The following is an 18553-nucleotide window of genomic DNA, read 5'->3' on the forward strand; positions in this document are numbered from 1 at the left end:
CTTCCATGGAACACCAAGAACAGTAAACTCACTGAAGATGAACAGTGGTGACAGCTGCAGAACAATGTGAATGTACTTGATCTGCCACGGAGCCACGCATTTCACCATGGTCCATTTTATGCTGTGCATACTTACCACAATAAAAAAGAGTCAAATTAAAATCAATTATCTGGCTAATGTTAATCGGTATCTAGAGTCTTTGATCAATAAATATTAACTACCACCCACTACCTTAGAAATCTATAACTTTCTCAGAAAACCTATAAAAAATACCATTCATGACCTGTTTGCTGATAAGAGCAATTCAGGAGTAATACACCATCCAACAATTGGGGTATTAGTCTAAAATTGCAAAGGGCAACTTTTAGTGGACTTTTGTATGCATGGCAAAGCACAAATTGTAAAAGTGTACATTTTCTACTATAAAGCTGAGGTGAAGAAGCTGTTTTCCTAGAATTCTAACTAAAACACCCAAGGGTACAGAGAGAAAGGAACATTAAAAAATGTGCCCATACATTACTATCAGGGATGCCTCAAAGATGAACAAAAGTGAACACTTTCTAGGCAAAAATGCATGAACTAAAACACTTCAGAGTAACACTTCACAGTCATAGGAGGAATAAAGGATTGAGATGGACACAACTTCCTTTCACCCATTGGCAACTAGAGATAAACTATCATTGTGGGCTATGAAGACCATACTTAAGGTACCTCCCTTCCCTGGGATCTGCATAAAGAAGTCTAATGTAGTAGAAAGGTAGAGGGGTGTGAAAACTGGCTGAAATGAAGTACAAGTCTAGAAGTGAGATCTTAGTGACAATCGTTTCAAATAGACTTGGTTCCTATATCTCAGAACTTTCAGGGTGCATACCATCACTGTTTCTAGAACTGAACTTACCTTTTTTCCTCGTTGTTTTAATTATACACTAATATTAGACTCTACAGGTTTAATATTCTAGCACTTGACTACAGTAGGAATTCTACTGCAATGTGGTAGTAGAGCCTTATTTTTCCCCAAATGTCTTGGAAAACATATCTATCACCATTAACCATTAGGAAATTACAAGTCAAAACCACATGAGGTAGCACCTTAGACCCATCAGGATGCTCACTAGCAAACACACAGATCACTCTGTACACTGTCTGATTCCACTAAAATGAGGTATCTAAAGTCATAAAACTCCTATAAATAGAACATAAATGGTAAGAGCTGGTTGGGTGGGAGGACAATAGCAGAGGGTACTAAGTTTCAGTCATGCAAGATGAAAAAGTACTAGAAACTGCTTACAATAATGTGGGTAGTTGACAGTACTGTCTTCAGGTACAGCTATAAATTGTAATGAGAGTAAATTTATGGTTTGGGCTTTTCACATCCATCCTTATTCACCAAACTGGAAAAAAAAGTTTCTTTGGAAGGATCAATTAAAGTAGCATGTAGAATAAATTACTACTGTATAAGCCATCTATCTAAGTCGGAAAATTTACTTGGGTCTAAAGTTGTAAAACCACATTTCACTCCCCTTTGTTTCGCCAGTACAATAAGTTGGAAAATAAAACTGCTCTAAACAATTCCTTTTGAAAAGCAAACAGTATTGAGAAAACTTTTGTGCTTTTTTGAGGCAGGGTCTTCCTATATAGCCCAGTTTGACCTCAAACTTATAATCCTCCTGGTCCCAGCTTCCCAAGTGCTTTCTTTCATTATAGGTTTATACTACCTTACTCAGCACTTTGTTAAGTATAATAAGGCTCAGGTAAGAAACATTTTTATAGGTTTGGAGGGCAATTCCCTTTCTGTGTACATATTACACAATTATTTAAATTTGAATTATAAAGCAGTAGTCAACCTGAACATTTGGTTTAGTTCACATCTACATATGGCCCTGGAAGTCCAGGTGGGCTTTTCCCACTAATCTGTCTGCACATATTTCATGCACTAGTGTTGGTCACACAAAGAAAAATGGTGAGAAAAAAGTATGGTGAAAAGCAAGTCAAGATGCAGTATTATTCACTTAAAACAGAATTCCAATCATAATTATCACGTATCATACATATCAATAAAACATGGAAACATTTTAAAAAAGCAAACAGAAGCCAAAACACTTATGAAGACAATGAACCATAAATCAATGAATGACAATCAAAAGACTATATAATGGAATTTGAACCCTTATACCATTTTTTTCCCTGGAACTAGGGCTGGAATTCAGGAGCCCCACTGTCTCTCTGCAATTATTTTATTAGTTATGCACTTATATATATGTACCTCCAAGGGCTAGTAACATTCAATAAACTCCAAACACCTCACATTCCTACTAGAAGGCATGGAATCCAGGGACCTCAGGAGGTGACCTAAGTTGACAAAAGGTGGTTAAATCTCTTGTTGCATGTCACCTTCTTCAAATCCCACAGCTCTTTACCATACTTTTTACATTCTCCTATCTGTCTCAGCCCTAATACTTCAATATATCTTATTTTGTAGCTAACAAGTCTGACATTGCACACTGTATGCCACTGAGCACTCCTGTGTCTTGCTTAGGCTCCTTTACATGCATTCTTGGAATGCATTGCTCTCCCTCCAGCTTGGAAGCAGGTAGGATAAAACTGAAGTTGGCAATTAAAATTTAAACTACATGGAGTACGTAAGAAACTTTTCAGACTAAGATAGCTTATACAGTAGAGATTTATTGTACATACAACTACTTCGATTGGTCCTGTCAAGACAACTCGGGCGGGGGGCAGGGCACGGGGAGGGGAAGGAACAGTTCTGGGGCTTGAATTCAGGGCCTGGGTGCTGTCCCCGAGTTTTTTTGTTCAAGGCTAGGGTTCCACTGCTTTGATCCACAGTGCCACCTCTGGTTTTCTAGTGGTTAAGTAAAGATAGGAATCTCACAGACTTTCCTGCCTGGGCTAGCTTCAAAGTGAGATCCTCAAATTTCAGCCTCCTGAGTAGCTATGATTACAGACACGAGCCACAGGTGCCTGGTAAGAAAACTTTGAACTAACTTTTTTTTTTGGCCAGTCCTGGGGCTTGAACTCAAGACCTGGGCACTGTCCCTGAGCTTTTTTTTTGCTCAAGGCTAGCATTTTACCACTTAAGCCACTTCTGGCTTTTTCTGTATATCTTTCCACTGTTGCTGATACTGATTAATAAAAAATATTTCACAAACCAGATAGGTGCCAGTGGCTCCTATCTGAAGTCCTAGTTATTTAGGAGCCTGAAATTTGAGGATCTTTGTGCTAAGCCAGATTGGGCAGGAAAGTTTGTGATTAGCCACCAGAAAACTAGAGGTAGAGCTATGGCTCAAGTAGTAGAGTACTAAGCTTGAGCAAAAAAGATGAGAGTATAAGAACCTGAGTTCAAGCCCAGTATCACAAAAAAATTACAAAAAAAGTTTGAAATCAATTCTATATTAACTGATAAATAAATCCTGTACTTAATTAAGTACATGGCACCAAAGTAACCTTAAATTAGGTAACAAAATGTTTCAAATAACAAAATTCATATTTTTTTAAGAAAAAAAGTGTGGCTATTATGAGGTAACTTTAAACAAGGTAGTAGAAATATACCAATTTTTAAATCTCTTCTAAATACTTCAGTCATTTTATGCTTTATTTTTGTAAGAGCTTAGGAATCACTTATGTTTTCTACAGAAATGTTTAAGTTTCCAGCTATAGAAAATGAAATTGGAATATAGAAATCCAAAATTAAATCATTTGCATTTCTTACTTTTTATAATTCTGTGGAAAAGAAGCAATGTTGGCTTCCCTAATTAAGAAAAAGAGTATTTGATATCTAAGACCACTGTTTGTAAGTTATAAAATACACAAATTCCAAATAGTTATCATGATCATATCAAATAATAAAACCAATAATAAAGCATAATTCATATGTAGACTTACACATAATGGGCATGTTCACCGAAATTCTCAAATTAATTTTATTCAGGCTGACAGGTGAGATCAAGTTTGAGTAATAGTAAAAGGATATAAGTTAGATTTTAGATGCTTTTCCAGTTCTTATGTAAACCAGTGTAGTTTCTCTGAAGCAAATAAAAGGACTTACTACTTAGACAAGTTTTCCTAAACTCTCAAATTAGTTTTGGTCAGTTTGGTTTTGAAGCTGAAATATGACGTTTAGAATAACAGTAGAACGATGAAAGTTGGATTTTATTTATTATTTAGGCTGATTGGTAGCAGAAGTGTTGGAGGGGTTGTGCATTGAGGCAGAATGGCTTAGCCTGACTTTACATGTTGCTCTAGAACATACTGACAGAGAACTCAAACAGGCCCAACCAGAGAACCAGTGGAGAGTGATGTACAGTCTGCACAGTTCTCTGGCCCTAGAAAACATTTAATTCTTTAAGTGACCCTGGAGAAAAGATAATCACACTTGAGCCTTTTTACCTTCATTTTCCATATGAAGGAAGAAGTCACTATCAGAAGATATTAGCACAGAAGAAAGAGAAAAGCCACCTTTCTGCTAAACGTGAGAAAGACAGTCATCAGCAAATGAACATTATTGTAATTGGTACATGCTGAGTGTTTGACACAGCTCATAGTTTCCTTAGCAGCCATATGATCTACGTGTGGTAACTGCTCAGTACAATCTGAGGACACTGTCTCACAGAGATGAAATAATTTGCTGAGGTTCCAAAAGTTAAATGGCAACATGACACATTTGTAGACTTTCTAGTGTGGTTTTGCTCTTTTAAACAAACAAAAACAGTGTGTTAAACAAGGAAGATTCCTGAAACACTAGTTTAGTTGAGAGGTTAAAAGCATATCTGTACTTTTCATTTTTATTTGATATTTGCTTCCCTTTTCAAATTAGGCTGCTTTTCAAATTTGTAGGCATATTACTGAAAGAATACGGTGTGACAGGGTGTTTATTATTGCTGCTTCTTGGGTGGCTGCAGTATGTACCTTATGATTAACACTACAGGAGTTTAGGCATGGCACAGGTCCAGCGTGACACATCTTAACCTGTTTTATGGTTTGAATGGGGAATTTCCGAGGTTTTGTAAAACCCTAAAAACCAGTATAAGACTTTCACAGTGGTTAAAAATACATGTATGATTATGTTAAGACATAAAAGACAAAAACATTTTTCCTAAGAGTTCGAGGAATATTATTTCATCCATTCATTTACACCCTAAATGAATAAAGGCACAAAATTAAAACAGAGCTTTGGTAAGCGGAAAAAGAGAAAAATGAGGAAGGGAAACTAAGATAGGTACTAAGGGAAGAAACCTACAATATTGATGGAGTTAACTTTGATAAACTAGGAAAGAAAGACTTTTTTCAGAGTAGAATACTATTAGAAATTGTCCTGTGTATGCTATATGCATGTGAGATTGTTTTTATTTTTATTATCTTTATAGTTGTACAAAAAGTTGCTTTTCAACAAAGCACTTTATGACAATATATCTTGGTCAATATCACCCCTTCCTTCTTGATGTATGTTTTTATTTTTGGCTAGTCATGGGGTTTGAACTCAGGGCCTGGGCACTGTAACTGAGCTTCTTTTGTTCAAGGATAGCACTCTGCCACTTGAGCCACAGCATCACTTCTGGCTTTTTCTGTTTATGTGCTAGTGAGGAATCGAACCTAGGGCTTCATGCATGCTATGCAAGCACTCTACCACTAAGCTACATTCCCACACCAATACGCCGGGGGCTTATTAAGACAGAGCTATATTTGTGAAACTCTTCTACATGGAACTTGAGTTCAAAGGCATATGTATGAAAATGAAAAATGCTATGATGATAATATGCTAATAGATAACATTTATAACTAATAGCACAATTGGAGGCTCACATATCTATAAAGACAAAGACCTATTTTTAAAGCCTACCTGTTTGAATATTATAGATATATAAAGGCAATTAAGAAACATGAACATCAGGAGGATGTACTGGAAAACAGGAGCAATCACTATCTCTCTGGCCCTGAAGGAGATTTGTATATGAATACTTCAGAGCCTGAATTCTCCCTGAACGCCAAACACAGTTAATACGTGCCCAATAAAGACTGACTTTTGGCACCACAAGACAAATGTGTTTTTATAAATATTACTTTCTCTCTTTTTTTTCTGCAGACAAAAATATCAAAGAAGAGAAGCACAACATGATTTTAGAAAAAAAGAAAACCACAGCTGTCATGTTTCCTAGTGATTATAGTCTTTCAAATGTCCTGTCATTCAGGATATGTAATTCTAATCCAGTGGCAAGACCAGTAGAGTCTCAGACGTAATCAAATATGCTGACTAGCTGAAACTAGAGGTGCTTCACTTCCTCACTTCTGGCTTACATCTCCACCTACCTCTTACTTGTGAATTATGATAGGCACTTGCTGTGTAAGCTTTGAAAAGTTTAAGTAAGGGGATAAGAATGAGTGGGCTACTAGATGAGTTTAGCAGATGAAAAGTTACATCATCCCAATTTACTTTGGTCCCGTCTTTTGGGAATGGCTGAATTTTATATAAAGCCTATTTATAAACCACTGCAAGTGAGACTTGCATTCATCTTGCACTGTGACATCATTTCCTCATCAATAATGTAAGCCTAAGAAATGGATTAAAGATACTCTGAAGGGCCTTTTCATACATGGAAAAAGAGAAAACAACTCAACTCTTCAGTATATGAATTCAGTCCTCTTACCTTGTTCTTTGATCTGGCGAATTTGCTTCACAGTTTCTTTTAAGATTGCACATTTGTCAGGTTTGAAGTTAAAGTTGTCTATATCATTAAAATTTGCAAAAATCAGCTCTGCGAGTTCCTCAATATACTTATTTTCCTGTTCACGATTACGTTTCTCAGTATTTCTTTTGGGGCTAAAAAGAAAAAAAATACATTTTTATAATGTACTTGAAAATGAGCTATTATAAAAATATATATATAATAAAAAATTTTTGTGCCAGTCCTAGGGCTTGAACTCGGGCCTTGGGTTGCTGTTCCTGAACTTTTTTTTGCTCAGGGCTAGCATTCTACCAAGTAAGCCACAGTTCTACTTCCAGCTTTTTGGTGGTTAACTGGAGATTAGAATCTCATGGACTTTCCTGCCTGGACTGGCTTTGAACTTTGATCCTCAGATCTCAGCTTCCTGAGTAGCTAGAATTATAGGCATGAGCCACCAGCAACTGGCTGATAATTTTAATACAGACACAGCAAACAAAAATTACCTACAGAAACACAGGAATACTTTGGCTGGGGGAAGGGAGGTTGTCCAAAGTATTGCATGCTCTTTAAAACCTAAACTTGCCAGGTGCCAGTGGTTCATGCCTGTAATCCTGGCTACTTGGAGGCGCTGAGATTTGAGGATAATGGTTCCAAGTAAGCCAAGGCAGTAAAGTCTGTGAGACATTTATCTCCAATATATTACTCCCCCCCCCATCCCCCCGCCAAAAAAAAAAAAAAGCCAGAAGTAGAGTTGTGGCTCAAGTGGTTGAGCACTACCCTTGAGCAGAAGCAGCTCAAGGAAAGTACCCAGGCTCTGAGTTCGAGTTCCAAGACTGGCAAAACAAAAACAAAAAAAACTAGTGAAACACTCACCAAAAAAACCCTTAAATTTATACTACCTCATAATTATATATTTATAACTTATGTGATTAAATAATCCATGTGTCTAATGTCTCCCTCTGGACTGCCAAATTCAATGACAAGGATCTGGTTGATTATGGTCACTACTATGCTTACTTGATACAGTTTTACCCAAGTAAGAACTGGATTTATTATTATACAAATAAAGAATATTTTGAAAAGGGAATGGAGGTGACATTCATTTTATTATTTATTTATCTATGCCTTTTCTGGGGCTTGAAGGAACTCAGGGATTTTTATTCTTACTTGGCTTGTGTGTCAACTACTCCAGCTCTACCACTGAGCCAAGCCTCGAGTCTGACATATTTGCTAGTTTCCTGGAGACAGAGTATCAAGACTTTGCTGTCTGGGTTGGCTTTGAGCTGCAATTCTCAGACCTGTTTTCTGAGTAGCTAGGATTATAAGTATGAGCCACCGACACCCAGCTAGGAAGGTTACATCTGTAAAAGTTTTGCTTAAGATTAGTAAAAAAGGGCTGGGGATATGGCCTAGTGGCAAGAGTGCCTGCCTCGGATACATGAGGCCCTGGGTTGGATTCCCCAGCACCACATATACAGAAAACGGCCAGAAGCGGCGCTGTGGCTCAAGTGGCAGAGTGCTAGCCTTGAGCGGGAAGAAGCCAGGGACAGTGCTCAGGCCCTGAGTCCAAGGCCCAGGACTGGAAAAAAAAAAAGATTAGTAAAAAAGAATATCATTATTCCTAGTTAAAAAATTGCAGTGATTTTTTTTGTAAAACACAGATAATAAAGAGAAATCTTTAACATTTTATAGGCTTTTTTAGAATGATAGTAATAAAATCCTGCAGCCTCCATAGATAATGCAAAAAGTTACAAGAGGAACAAAAGTGAAATTGACCCAGCATATTTGTTAATTGTCCAAGCTGAATGACATGTGAAACACAAAGTAAAGTTTTACAAAGTCCGTGGAGAAGGAAAATATCAAAATTGGCAAAATCTTTTCATTTGAATTTAATAAAATAGCAAACTAAGATATTAACTGTACAATTGTTTTGCCAAGTACAGTGAAAGACCCACTAAATTACATTCAAAACACCAAGAGAGTTGTTTACAAAAACAGAAGCTTCTTGCATTTTTAGTTACTTTTTCCAGTTCTGGGGCTTGAACTCAGGGTCTAGGCACTATCCCTGAGCGTTTGTGCTCAAAGCTAGCACTCTTATCACTATAGCCACAGCTCCACTTCTGTCCTTTTGGTGTTTAATTGGAGATAAGAGTATCACAGACTGGGCTGACTTTGAACCACAATCCTCTTAGCCTCCTCAGTAGCTAAGATTACAGGTGTGACCCTGTAGTACCCAGTTGCTTCTTGTATTTTTAAATGTAATTGTATATGTTAATTAAAATTTTTAGCAACTCATAATATATATATATATTTTAAATTTTATTTTGTTGTAAAGGTGATGTAGAGAGGGGTTACAGTTACATACGTAAGGTAATGAGTACATTTCTTGTTGAACAGTTACCCACTCCATTTTTCTCCCACTATCTCCCCCCTTCCACCTGCAACTAGTAAAGTTCATTTCCAACTGAGTCTATTGTGAGAATCACTGTTGCATTGGTTCACCCTACATTCTCGTTGCACCATTTTGTTATCATAATATATTTCTTTTCTTTTTTTTTGTCTTTTCTTTTTTTTGGTACTGGGGATTGAACCCAGGACGTTGTACTTGCTAGGCAAGCGCTTTGCCGCTGAGCTACATCCCAGCCCAATCATAATATATTTCTATAGAGAAAAATATCAGTTTTCTTTTTTTTCCTTTCTCTTGGTCTGTCCTGGGGCTTGAACTCAGATCTTGGATGGTGTCCCTGTGCTTTTTTGCTCAAGGCTAGTGCTCTACCACTTTGAGCCACAGCACTACTTCCGGTTTTCTAGTGGTTAATTGGAGATAAGAGTCTCATAGACTTTCCTACCCAGGCTGGCTGTGAACCATGATCCTCAGATCTTAGCCACCTGAGTAGCCAGGATTACAGGCATGAACCATCTGCACCCGGCTCAATTTTCATAAAGTAACAAACTAAAGATATAAATAGATAATATAATCTCTACATCTGTAGAGATTCTCACCTAGTGAGAATTGTTTACTTTACTAAGTACAGTGAAAGGAAGGGGGTAGTTGAAAGACTTGGAAGAACCCAGGTCCAATTCTGTCTCTTTTCTTCTAGAGGTGAGGAAAAAAAGAAAAAAAAAAAAAGAGTCTGGAATCCTGGCCTTTGCCCTTTTTCCTTCTCTTCTCCTAATGTATTCCTTAGCTTTCTTCCCTTCACAGAGTGTCTTTATGCTTTTTTGCTAGCCACTAGATAGACATTTCTCTTTTTTCTCTCAGTCCCGGGGCTTGAATTCAGGGCCTGACACTGTCCCTGAGCTTTTTCTGTCATGGCTAGCTTACCACTGGAGCCACAGCTCTGCTTCTGACTTTTTAATGGTTAACTGGAGGTAAGAGTCTCACAGATTTTCCTGCCAAGGCTGGCTCTGAACCTTGATCCTCAGATCTCAGCCTCCTGAGTAGTTAGGATTACAGGCATGAGCTACCAGCACTTGGCTATTTTTATTTAACTCTGTGTGTGTGTGTGTGCACGCACGTGCGTGTGTGTGCGTGCGCGCAGTCCTGGGACTTGACCTCATGGCCTGGGCACTGTTCTTGAGCTTTTGTGCTCAAGGCTAGTGTTCTACCACTTGAGCCACAATTCTACTTCTGGCTTTTTTGGTAGTTAATTGGAGAAATGAGTCTCTTAAGACTTTCCTGCCCAAGATGTCTTTGAACCATGATCCTCCTATTTCAGCCTTCTGAGTACCTAGGGTTATAGGTACATAGACAACATTTTGCATGTGCAGAAGTATATCATAGGAAAAGTCCTAGAAGGGAAAATGCTAGGATAAAACAGGATATTGCTAGTGTTGATGGCTTATGCTAGCTACTCAGGAGCCTGAGATCTGAGGATTGTGGTTCAAAATCAGGGTGGGCAGGAAAGTCGGTGAGACTTATCTTCTATTAATCACTGACTTATCTTCTATTAATCACTGACAGGTCCTAATTTCACGCCCCAGCACAAAACAAACAAACAAAACAGAAAAATAAAAACAAACAAAACACTATAAACGCATACATGCACACACACTTTTTTGTTTTTTGCCAGTCCTGGGGCTTGGACTCAGGGTCTGAGCACCGTCCTTGGCTTCTTTTGACTCAAGGCTAGCACTCTACCACTTGAGCCACAGTGCCACTTCTGGCGTTTTCTGTTTATGTGATGCTCAGGAATCGAACCCAGGGCTTCATAAATGTTAGGCAAGCACTCTACCACTAAGCCACGTTCCCAGCCTATGCATATATAATTCTCCTAAAGCCAAACTGGCCTGCATGGAGAGTCTAACAATTCTCACTATCACCCATACTTGCTTAAATTTTTTTTTTGCACTGAAGACCCATCATCTGTTCCCAGGAAAATAAAGCAAACAACACAGCATAAAATGTAGCAAATCATTTTACTACAGGATTTCTTATAATATTCTGTGACCTAAGAGGAAAAAATGAAGATTATAAAACAAGTGAACTGATTATACGCATGGCATCAAAAGTATATGGTTTTACAGGGCACTGGTGGCTCACTCCTGTAATCCTAGCTACTCAGAAGGCTAGATTTAAGGATCACAGTTAAAAGCCAACCTGAGCAAGAAAGTCTATGAGATTCTTATATCCAATTAACCACCAGAAAACTCAAAGTGGAGCTATGGCTCAAAATGATAGAGCACTAATCTTGAGCCAAAGAGCTCGGGCCCAGGCCCTGAGTCAAGCCCCATGATTGACCAAAAAAAAAGTATATGGTTTTCAGTCAGGAACCAATTGCTTTTGCCTATAACCCTAGCTACTCAGGAGGCTGAGATATATGAATCAAAATTTGGAGCCAGTCTGGGAAGGAAAGTCTGTGAAGACTCTTATGTCCAAAAAGCTACCAAGAAAAAAAAACCACCCAAAACCAAAACCATAAAGCTGTGGCTCAAGTAGTGAAACACTCAAGCAAAAGAATCACAGGGACAGTGTTCAGGTCCTGAGTTCCTGTCCCAGGATCAGCACACACAAAAGAAGTATATGGCTTTCCTTTGAGTGTAAAGAAAAATAAAATCTCTAACTGATTAGTATATTTAAAATTTAAGCTATTGCTACTGCATATTTACAAGTTTAGTTGTTAAGGAGAAAAACTATACATGGGATGTGAATCAGGAGTAAAGTAAATGCTCAAATAACAAACACAGAAAAAAATTTAGCAGATAATACTGATTTTTTTTTTTTCAAATGACTCTAACCTGGGTCCAAGCTGATCAGGACATTCCTTTCGCTTCCTTGTCTCTGACCTGGATGGGTCAGAGGTATTTTCTCCCATCCCACTCATCTTGAACACATATCAGCAACTATAAAAGAAAAAAAGGAAAAAGAAAGAGTAAAAGAGCTGTTGATAAAGTATCTCACCATTCTGTCAACAAACAACTTTTGACTTTCATCAGAAATTTGACAACAGTAACAAAGCAATTAACACATTGTTCTGCTATATGTTCCTGTATAATTTGTACTTACAAAGTTGTCTTTCATTTTCTTTAACCTTGCCTAAAAGGCTAAGCAAATGGAAAGATTAATAACATTTATGAAACAAAAAGACTCTTTAGACAGGAGCTGAATTACAAAAGCACCATGAGCTGCTCTCTGCCAGACTGGGCCTAGGCAGCAGCCTCCAGTTTCAGGGGTGGTGTTGTACTATGTGGAAAGGATGGGTGTTGTAAGGGGCTCCTCCCAGTCTCTGTTTTGGGTTTGCCAATGTAATGTCTGTGCTGTTCACCTAGGGAAGAGGCAGTGCTATAATTCTAAATTGAAGGGTTCTAAATTTAGTTAGTAGATCTAACACCCATATGTTGTCCCAGATCCCTGTGCAAGGACTCTTAAGTAGCACTCTTCGAAACGGAGGCTCTCCCTGCCTCCCTTAGGAGGCTCATATGACTGGATCTTCTTCCCTTTCTCCCCTCCTCCTTCTTCCCTTCCCATTGTGCCGGTGCTGGGGTTTAAACTCAAGGCCTTGATGCCATCCCTGAGCTTTTGTGCTCAAGACTAGCATTCTACCACTTGACCACAGCTCTACTTCTGGCTTAATTTGGCACCTAAGAATCTCATGGACTTTCTTGACCAGGCTACCTTTGAACCACGATCCTTGGATCACAACCTCATGAGTAGCTAGAATTACAGGCCCAATTTCCCTTCTGGACTTCTGGTAGCTAATTGGAGATGAGTCTCATGACCTTTATTGCCCAGGCTGACTTCAAGCTAGGTCCTCATAGCTCGGCCTCCTGAGTAGCTAAGATTACAGGTATGAGCCTCAGGTATCTGGTTCCTTGGCTCTCTCTTCATAGCAGTTAGAATCCTTCCCTGAACAATGCATCATAGTTTTTTCTTTTGTCACATTCCATCATGCCCACCTGCCCCCTTCCCCCAATCCCTCAGTTGCTTCTAGATGCCATCACCAAAGGTCTTTGATGCACTAAAAAACTCAGGGGAACAACTGATTATGAGTGAGAAGAATCATTACAGATCTATACTGCTGAATAAGGACAAAACAATCAGTGTACTCACATTGGTCACCACTATTAGAAATGAAATACTATTTTAAGTATGAAAGAACACGAGAAAACTAGAGTTTGAATTGAATTAAAAGTATTTTAGTTCTAAAAGAATTAAACAACAAGACTAACAAAGATTTTGAGGAAAATGTAAAAGACTGTTACTTCTGGTACGTAATAACTGCTTAGCAAAAGGGAAAAATATGAAGCCTCAAAAGTTAAGGCAATATTTAAAAGTATTCCTTAGATATCCAATTCTAGGCCATTCCCCCTTCATTATGTCCTCCAGCCTTCTAAATAATAATCTCTGCCCTTCCGTACTTTTTGTGGAGGCTTTTCTAGGTTAGAAAAAGAGAGAAGTTCAAGTCAGTGAAAGACCAAGAATTTAAGAAAAACACCAGACAGCAATAGTTTCATCAAGAGCAAGGAAAAGGAGCAGGTGGACTAAATTAGAAAACAGTACCCAAGACCAATTGCACTACCACATACCAAACTGCCCGACCAATTCTTGAGTATATTCTGCAACACTCAGTCTTCACTACGGTTGCTTCTTCTGGCTACTGTTAGGAGCTAAGGGGCCAGCAGAACCAACTGTTCTTAACGTCACTGTAAGTATCAGCTGAGGGAGGCTGCACCAATTACACATTCACTTCAGGTCACATGGAAGATGCAATTTGAGAATTGATGCCTGTGCTGCCTGCTGGTGCGAGCAATGTAACTAAGTCCCAAGGTCTTGTACTGTGATCACAGTTTTGGCCTGATAATAAATATAATCTGTGTTTTGTTAGCATTTACTATGTATCAACTGGTGTACAGATTCAAAGACACACTATGAAAGGTACCATTGTAGAGCAGCTATGGGCCAGTACCCATGTCCGTCCAAACCTCACTAGTTGGGTCAGTTGAGTGACCTTAAAAAGTTTAGTTCACCCATTATGGTAGAATAAAATGAAGATGGTCATTAGCATCTACAGAAGAGGATACCAGGTAGTCTACTAAGTGTGAGATCTGGGATTCATACACAAATGTACTCTTCTTCTAAACTCAAATGCTACCATAAGCTGCATCAGGGCAGCTCACCCCTGAATACTGGTTACTCAGGAGGGTGAGATCTGAAGAATTATGATAAAAGACCATCCTGGAAAGAGAACTCAGTGAGATTTCATCTCCAAAACAACCAGAAAAAAAAAAGAAAAGAAATAGAAAAACCCCCACAAAAAACAGGTTGGAGACATGGCTTAACTGGTAAAGTACCAGCTGAACTAATGGGTGGAGGGGGAGGAGAAGAAAAGAGAAAAGGAAAGATCAGCAAGTCTACAAAATAAATGGTAACATTCTGTGTACCTAGTTTGTGGACTGAACATTAGCATCATCATTTACATTCAAATTTCCTGATATGCATCATACCTGCACATGGAGACAGCACTGATGTAGTCTGAAACAGAACTAGAGTAAATGAGAGTGGAGTGGACCAGGAGTAAACATTTTCTAGTCTAAGTATAGTAAAAGCATCAGAGCACACTGTTTTACTTGCACTTACTCAAGGTTAGCTTACAAGCCACTCTATTTGTAGCTTTAAAACATCAGTTATTTCCTTCTGAATAAGTTACTTAAGTGCAACCTTTTTCTTTTTATTTTATGATGGTGCCTTAAATGTATTTCCTTAGGATCTAAAGATTTCTGCTTTTTGAACACAATTGCTTCCTTATTTTTCTGTGTCTGTGTCATACGTCCTTTTTTTCCCCCCAAGCAACTGTCTAGAATACATGCCCCCACAACATTTCCAACCAGCTCTGTTACCACCTAAGAGAAAGAGGGCAAGTGAGAGAAATAGAGGAGAGAAATGGAGGGGTAGAGGACTTGGCCAATCAAGAAAGGGAGTTGATTCCTGCGGTGGGGGCATCAGGCAGTCCAGCTGAATCACTGCCAATCACCCAGGGAAAACAAAGACCTGAGACCAAAAGAAAGAGGCATGGGTTGGAGGAAGGGAGAGAATTCAACTTTGGGAAAGGAAGGGGGAGGGTGACACACAGAATATGGTAGTTGTTATCCTGAAGTAGGCACAAAGATTATAACCTGCATAAATTTGGGGGGGGGATCAAATTAAGTCACAGTGAGCCTCACTAACAAGGGGCTCCAGGAGAGTCCTGCTGTCTCCCAGATGCCTTTCTGATATCTTTAATGCCTTGCTTGTGGCTTGCCTGGCAAGGAGTGTCAGCATGTCACTTACGTGTGGTAGAAAAGTTAATTTTTTTCCCACTACTGTAAATACTGAGAAAGGGAGAATGACAGGAACTGATCAGATTATCTCACTTCTACATTACTCACTGGAAATTATCATAAGCAGTAAATTCTATAGAGATGCATTTTAGTACATTCGCAGATCAATGTTAAAAATTAATTTCCAACAAAAAAGTCAGAAGTGGAATACAAAGAAGGGCAGCACTAAAGATTTTATGTTGTAACTTGTTCTAAGGGAATGGTTCCTTAACATTTTTTGGTGTTTGCAACATCCACATGAAATTAAAATTCTTGAGCATATCACACTCTGCAACAGTTCGATGGAAATATAAAAGCTGATCATGGTACAAGTAATCTCTCAGACGGTATCTGATGATAATTACAGTAATTGAGAACTGGTTTCAGGCAGATGCTGGGGGTAGTGAAGCACAAGACTGAAGTTTTCCTTTGTCTATTCTTGTTATCTAGAGCCACACAATAGCCCTGCATTCACTGTAGCTGCACTCCCTTCATTCACTGATATCAACTTGTCCTAGATAGCAAAGGAAAGAGTTACAGCCACCAAGAATTGGTTAAGTTTTACTTAAAAAAAAAAAGAACATCTTGGGAGGGGTAAAGTTAAACACTTTGCTACTAACAGAAAGCAAAATATGTCGAAGTCCTCAATACAATTTAAAATAAACCCCTTTTTTCATAAACCCATCCACACCATGGATAAGTATGAGGCTTGTAAAACAGCTATACCATGAATCACCCAGAATTCACTTAACCCATAATGTGCATTTTAATTTTACCCTCTTTTTAGTAGAGGCCATCTTCTAAACAATGCCTATAAAACTATCAGATTTGTTATATGCTGAACAAATTCAGTTAAAGGATAAGAATACCATTGATTAAAATCCATGTTCAGTGATAAAACATCAGATCTTTGGTGCTAGCTCTAAGATAAGTTTTAAAAGTTAGGCCTTATACTGAGATTGATCTATACAATGAAACTTCCCATGATAGAAATGGCAAAGAAAGTTGCTGAAACAAATCAAAGCCTCCACGAGGAGGATCTGATAAATAAATCAGCTCCTAAAAGGCTTGTACATTCTCCTCCAGTGACTTCCAGGTTCTTTCCTAAGTCTCTTTTCATAAGATCAGGGGAATTGTGTGGCAGGCCACAAATGTAGATCAAATGGTCTAGAACTCATGGTCATCCAGCTTCAGCTTCCTGAGTTACAGCTGGAAATACAGGCATGCACCATAATGCCTGGCTGACACAACCTTTTTAATGCTCTAGCAATATAAAAGTACACATAAATCATCAATCATCCATTTGGACTCTATTAAACTACAAAAGGGTCTTTCAAACAGTCACCATTATTCAGAAGGCTATCTGAAAGGCTAAAGTGCAAGCCCTACTGCTTTATCACATGAAAATACTTTTTTCCCTTTAAAGTATACTGTGTTCTTGGGAGGCATCCCTTTGTTAAACAAAAGCAAAATTTCTCAGTAGTTTCTGATAAGCCTAAGGAAACATAGTATCTAATGCTACAATAAACAAAACAAGCCTTTTGCTGTGGATGCCTGAGAAAGGTAGAAAACAGTGGGCCAGGCATTTTTTTGGAAGTCAGATGACACAGATAAAAGATATTCAGCAGACAGAGCAGGGGAATACCACCTTCTAACTAGTGTTAACTGGTCAAAATTACCCAAAGCAAACTTTTGGCAAGACTTCAACTTTTTGTAATAGTTAAGTACTTCATACAGACTATGCAATTTTTGATTCATACAAGTATCATGTGTGCAAATAAAAACAAAACACAGAAAATCAAATTTTTTCTTCCCACTGGCAAATAATGCTGTTAACAGTGACAGAGGACACTATATAACATTTCAAAACATTTTAGCCAATAAAATATATATTATTTGTCCCCCAAACTCATTTTTACTATATCATAAGAACACTGTTAACTTCATCTCTTCCTAATGCTATAGTGCCTTTCAGTTTTCAGACAATAAAAATTTAATTTACCTCACACATTACAGTCTACATCTAACGACTCAGACTCATAAAACTGCACATTAATTCACAACCTAACAACAGTTACCTTGCAAAGTTTTAGGAGAATCATTTCAAATAAATGCAGAATTAATGACAACTTATTTGAAAACAAATTCTCAATTTGATGCTATTAATTTACAGCAAGCATACTGTATATTTGACTTCTTATATAACTGCAATAAGCCAGACACAAAGTCTTCTCATTTGGATAGGATTTTTCAATATTAAAACACTAGCAGTCTACAGTGGGGTACATGATAAAAGAAAACAAAAGATTCCACAACTATTATCCAAGTAATATGGTCTTTAGCACCTACCTCCTGAATGCTTGTATCTTATTCCCTGGAACAGTAACAGTGCATAAACAAATGTTTAGGCTAAAAATTTCCTTTCTTCTCAATATGTTCTGCTCTTAGATTTACTTGACTATAATGGCCTTAAAGTGGTATATTAGACAGTAACCAGAAGACATATTCCATTTTCTGACTGAAAGCCAATAATACTCATGAATTTTTTAGCTGAAAGACACTTCAAGATGCCACTGGGAAGACTGTAATAAACACATTAGTCTGCAAATGGGCAGCAGCAGCTCTTTAACACATGCTACAATAATCAAATAAATGACTAAATTCATGTTCACTGGTGATACAAATATTTAGCTGTAACATTTCCATTAACATCTCTTAAAGAAGAGAAATTGTCCAAAGCCTAAGCAAAATTCAGTGCAGAGTTAAGGAGGAGGAAGCTGTTCTGCACTCTCATTACCAACAGGGGGAATATGTGTAGTCTGACATCTGTTGCCTAAGATGGTTTCCACTTTCTGAATTCTTATAAAGTTCCTTAATACTCCATCACTGGGTTGCTTATATTAGCATCAGGTGGCCCCAATGTGACCGAGTTTTAGTAAGTCCTCAGTTAAGAAAACTTCAGAAGAAGCCATATACCCTCCATAATGTGAGCAAAGTTCCTCCCCTGCTCAGTCTCTTAGCATTCTGGAAACCAGTTTTCTCCCCAAAACTTAAAAACTGTGAAATGGTAATGACATGCT

The 18553-nt window shown here is 38.1% G+C and overlaps 1 protein-coding gene across 5 annotated transcripts in view; it reads right to left on the reverse strand.

Annotated features, from left to right (window-relative positions):
- Ncoa2 (nuclear receptor coactivator 2) overlaps positions 1–18553 on the reverse strand; it is a 273451-nt gene that overhangs the window by 84296 nt on the left and 170602 nt on the right. For all 5 annotated transcript variants that reach the window (XM_048358685.1, XM_048358684.1, XM_048358683.1 and 2 more), the window contains 2 exons: positions 11916–12020; positions 6660–6832 (listed from right to left, as the gene is read on the reverse strand). In XM_048358685.1, the coding sequence (XP_048214642.1) occupies positions 6660–6832; positions 11916–12001 (259 nt within the window). In that variant the 5' untranslated portion in view covers positions 12002–12020. The remainder of the gene's footprint in view (positions 1–6659; positions 6833–11915; positions 12021–18553) is intronic.

The sequence above is a fragment of the Perognathus longimembris genome, chromosome 12, assembly GCF_023159225.1.
Source record: "Perognathus longimembris pacificus isolate PPM17 chromosome 12, ASM2315922v1, whole genome shotgun sequence".
In the NCBI taxonomy this organism is placed as follows: domain Eukaryota; kingdom Metazoa; phylum Chordata; class Mammalia; order Rodentia; family Heteromyidae; genus Perognathus; species Perognathus longimembris.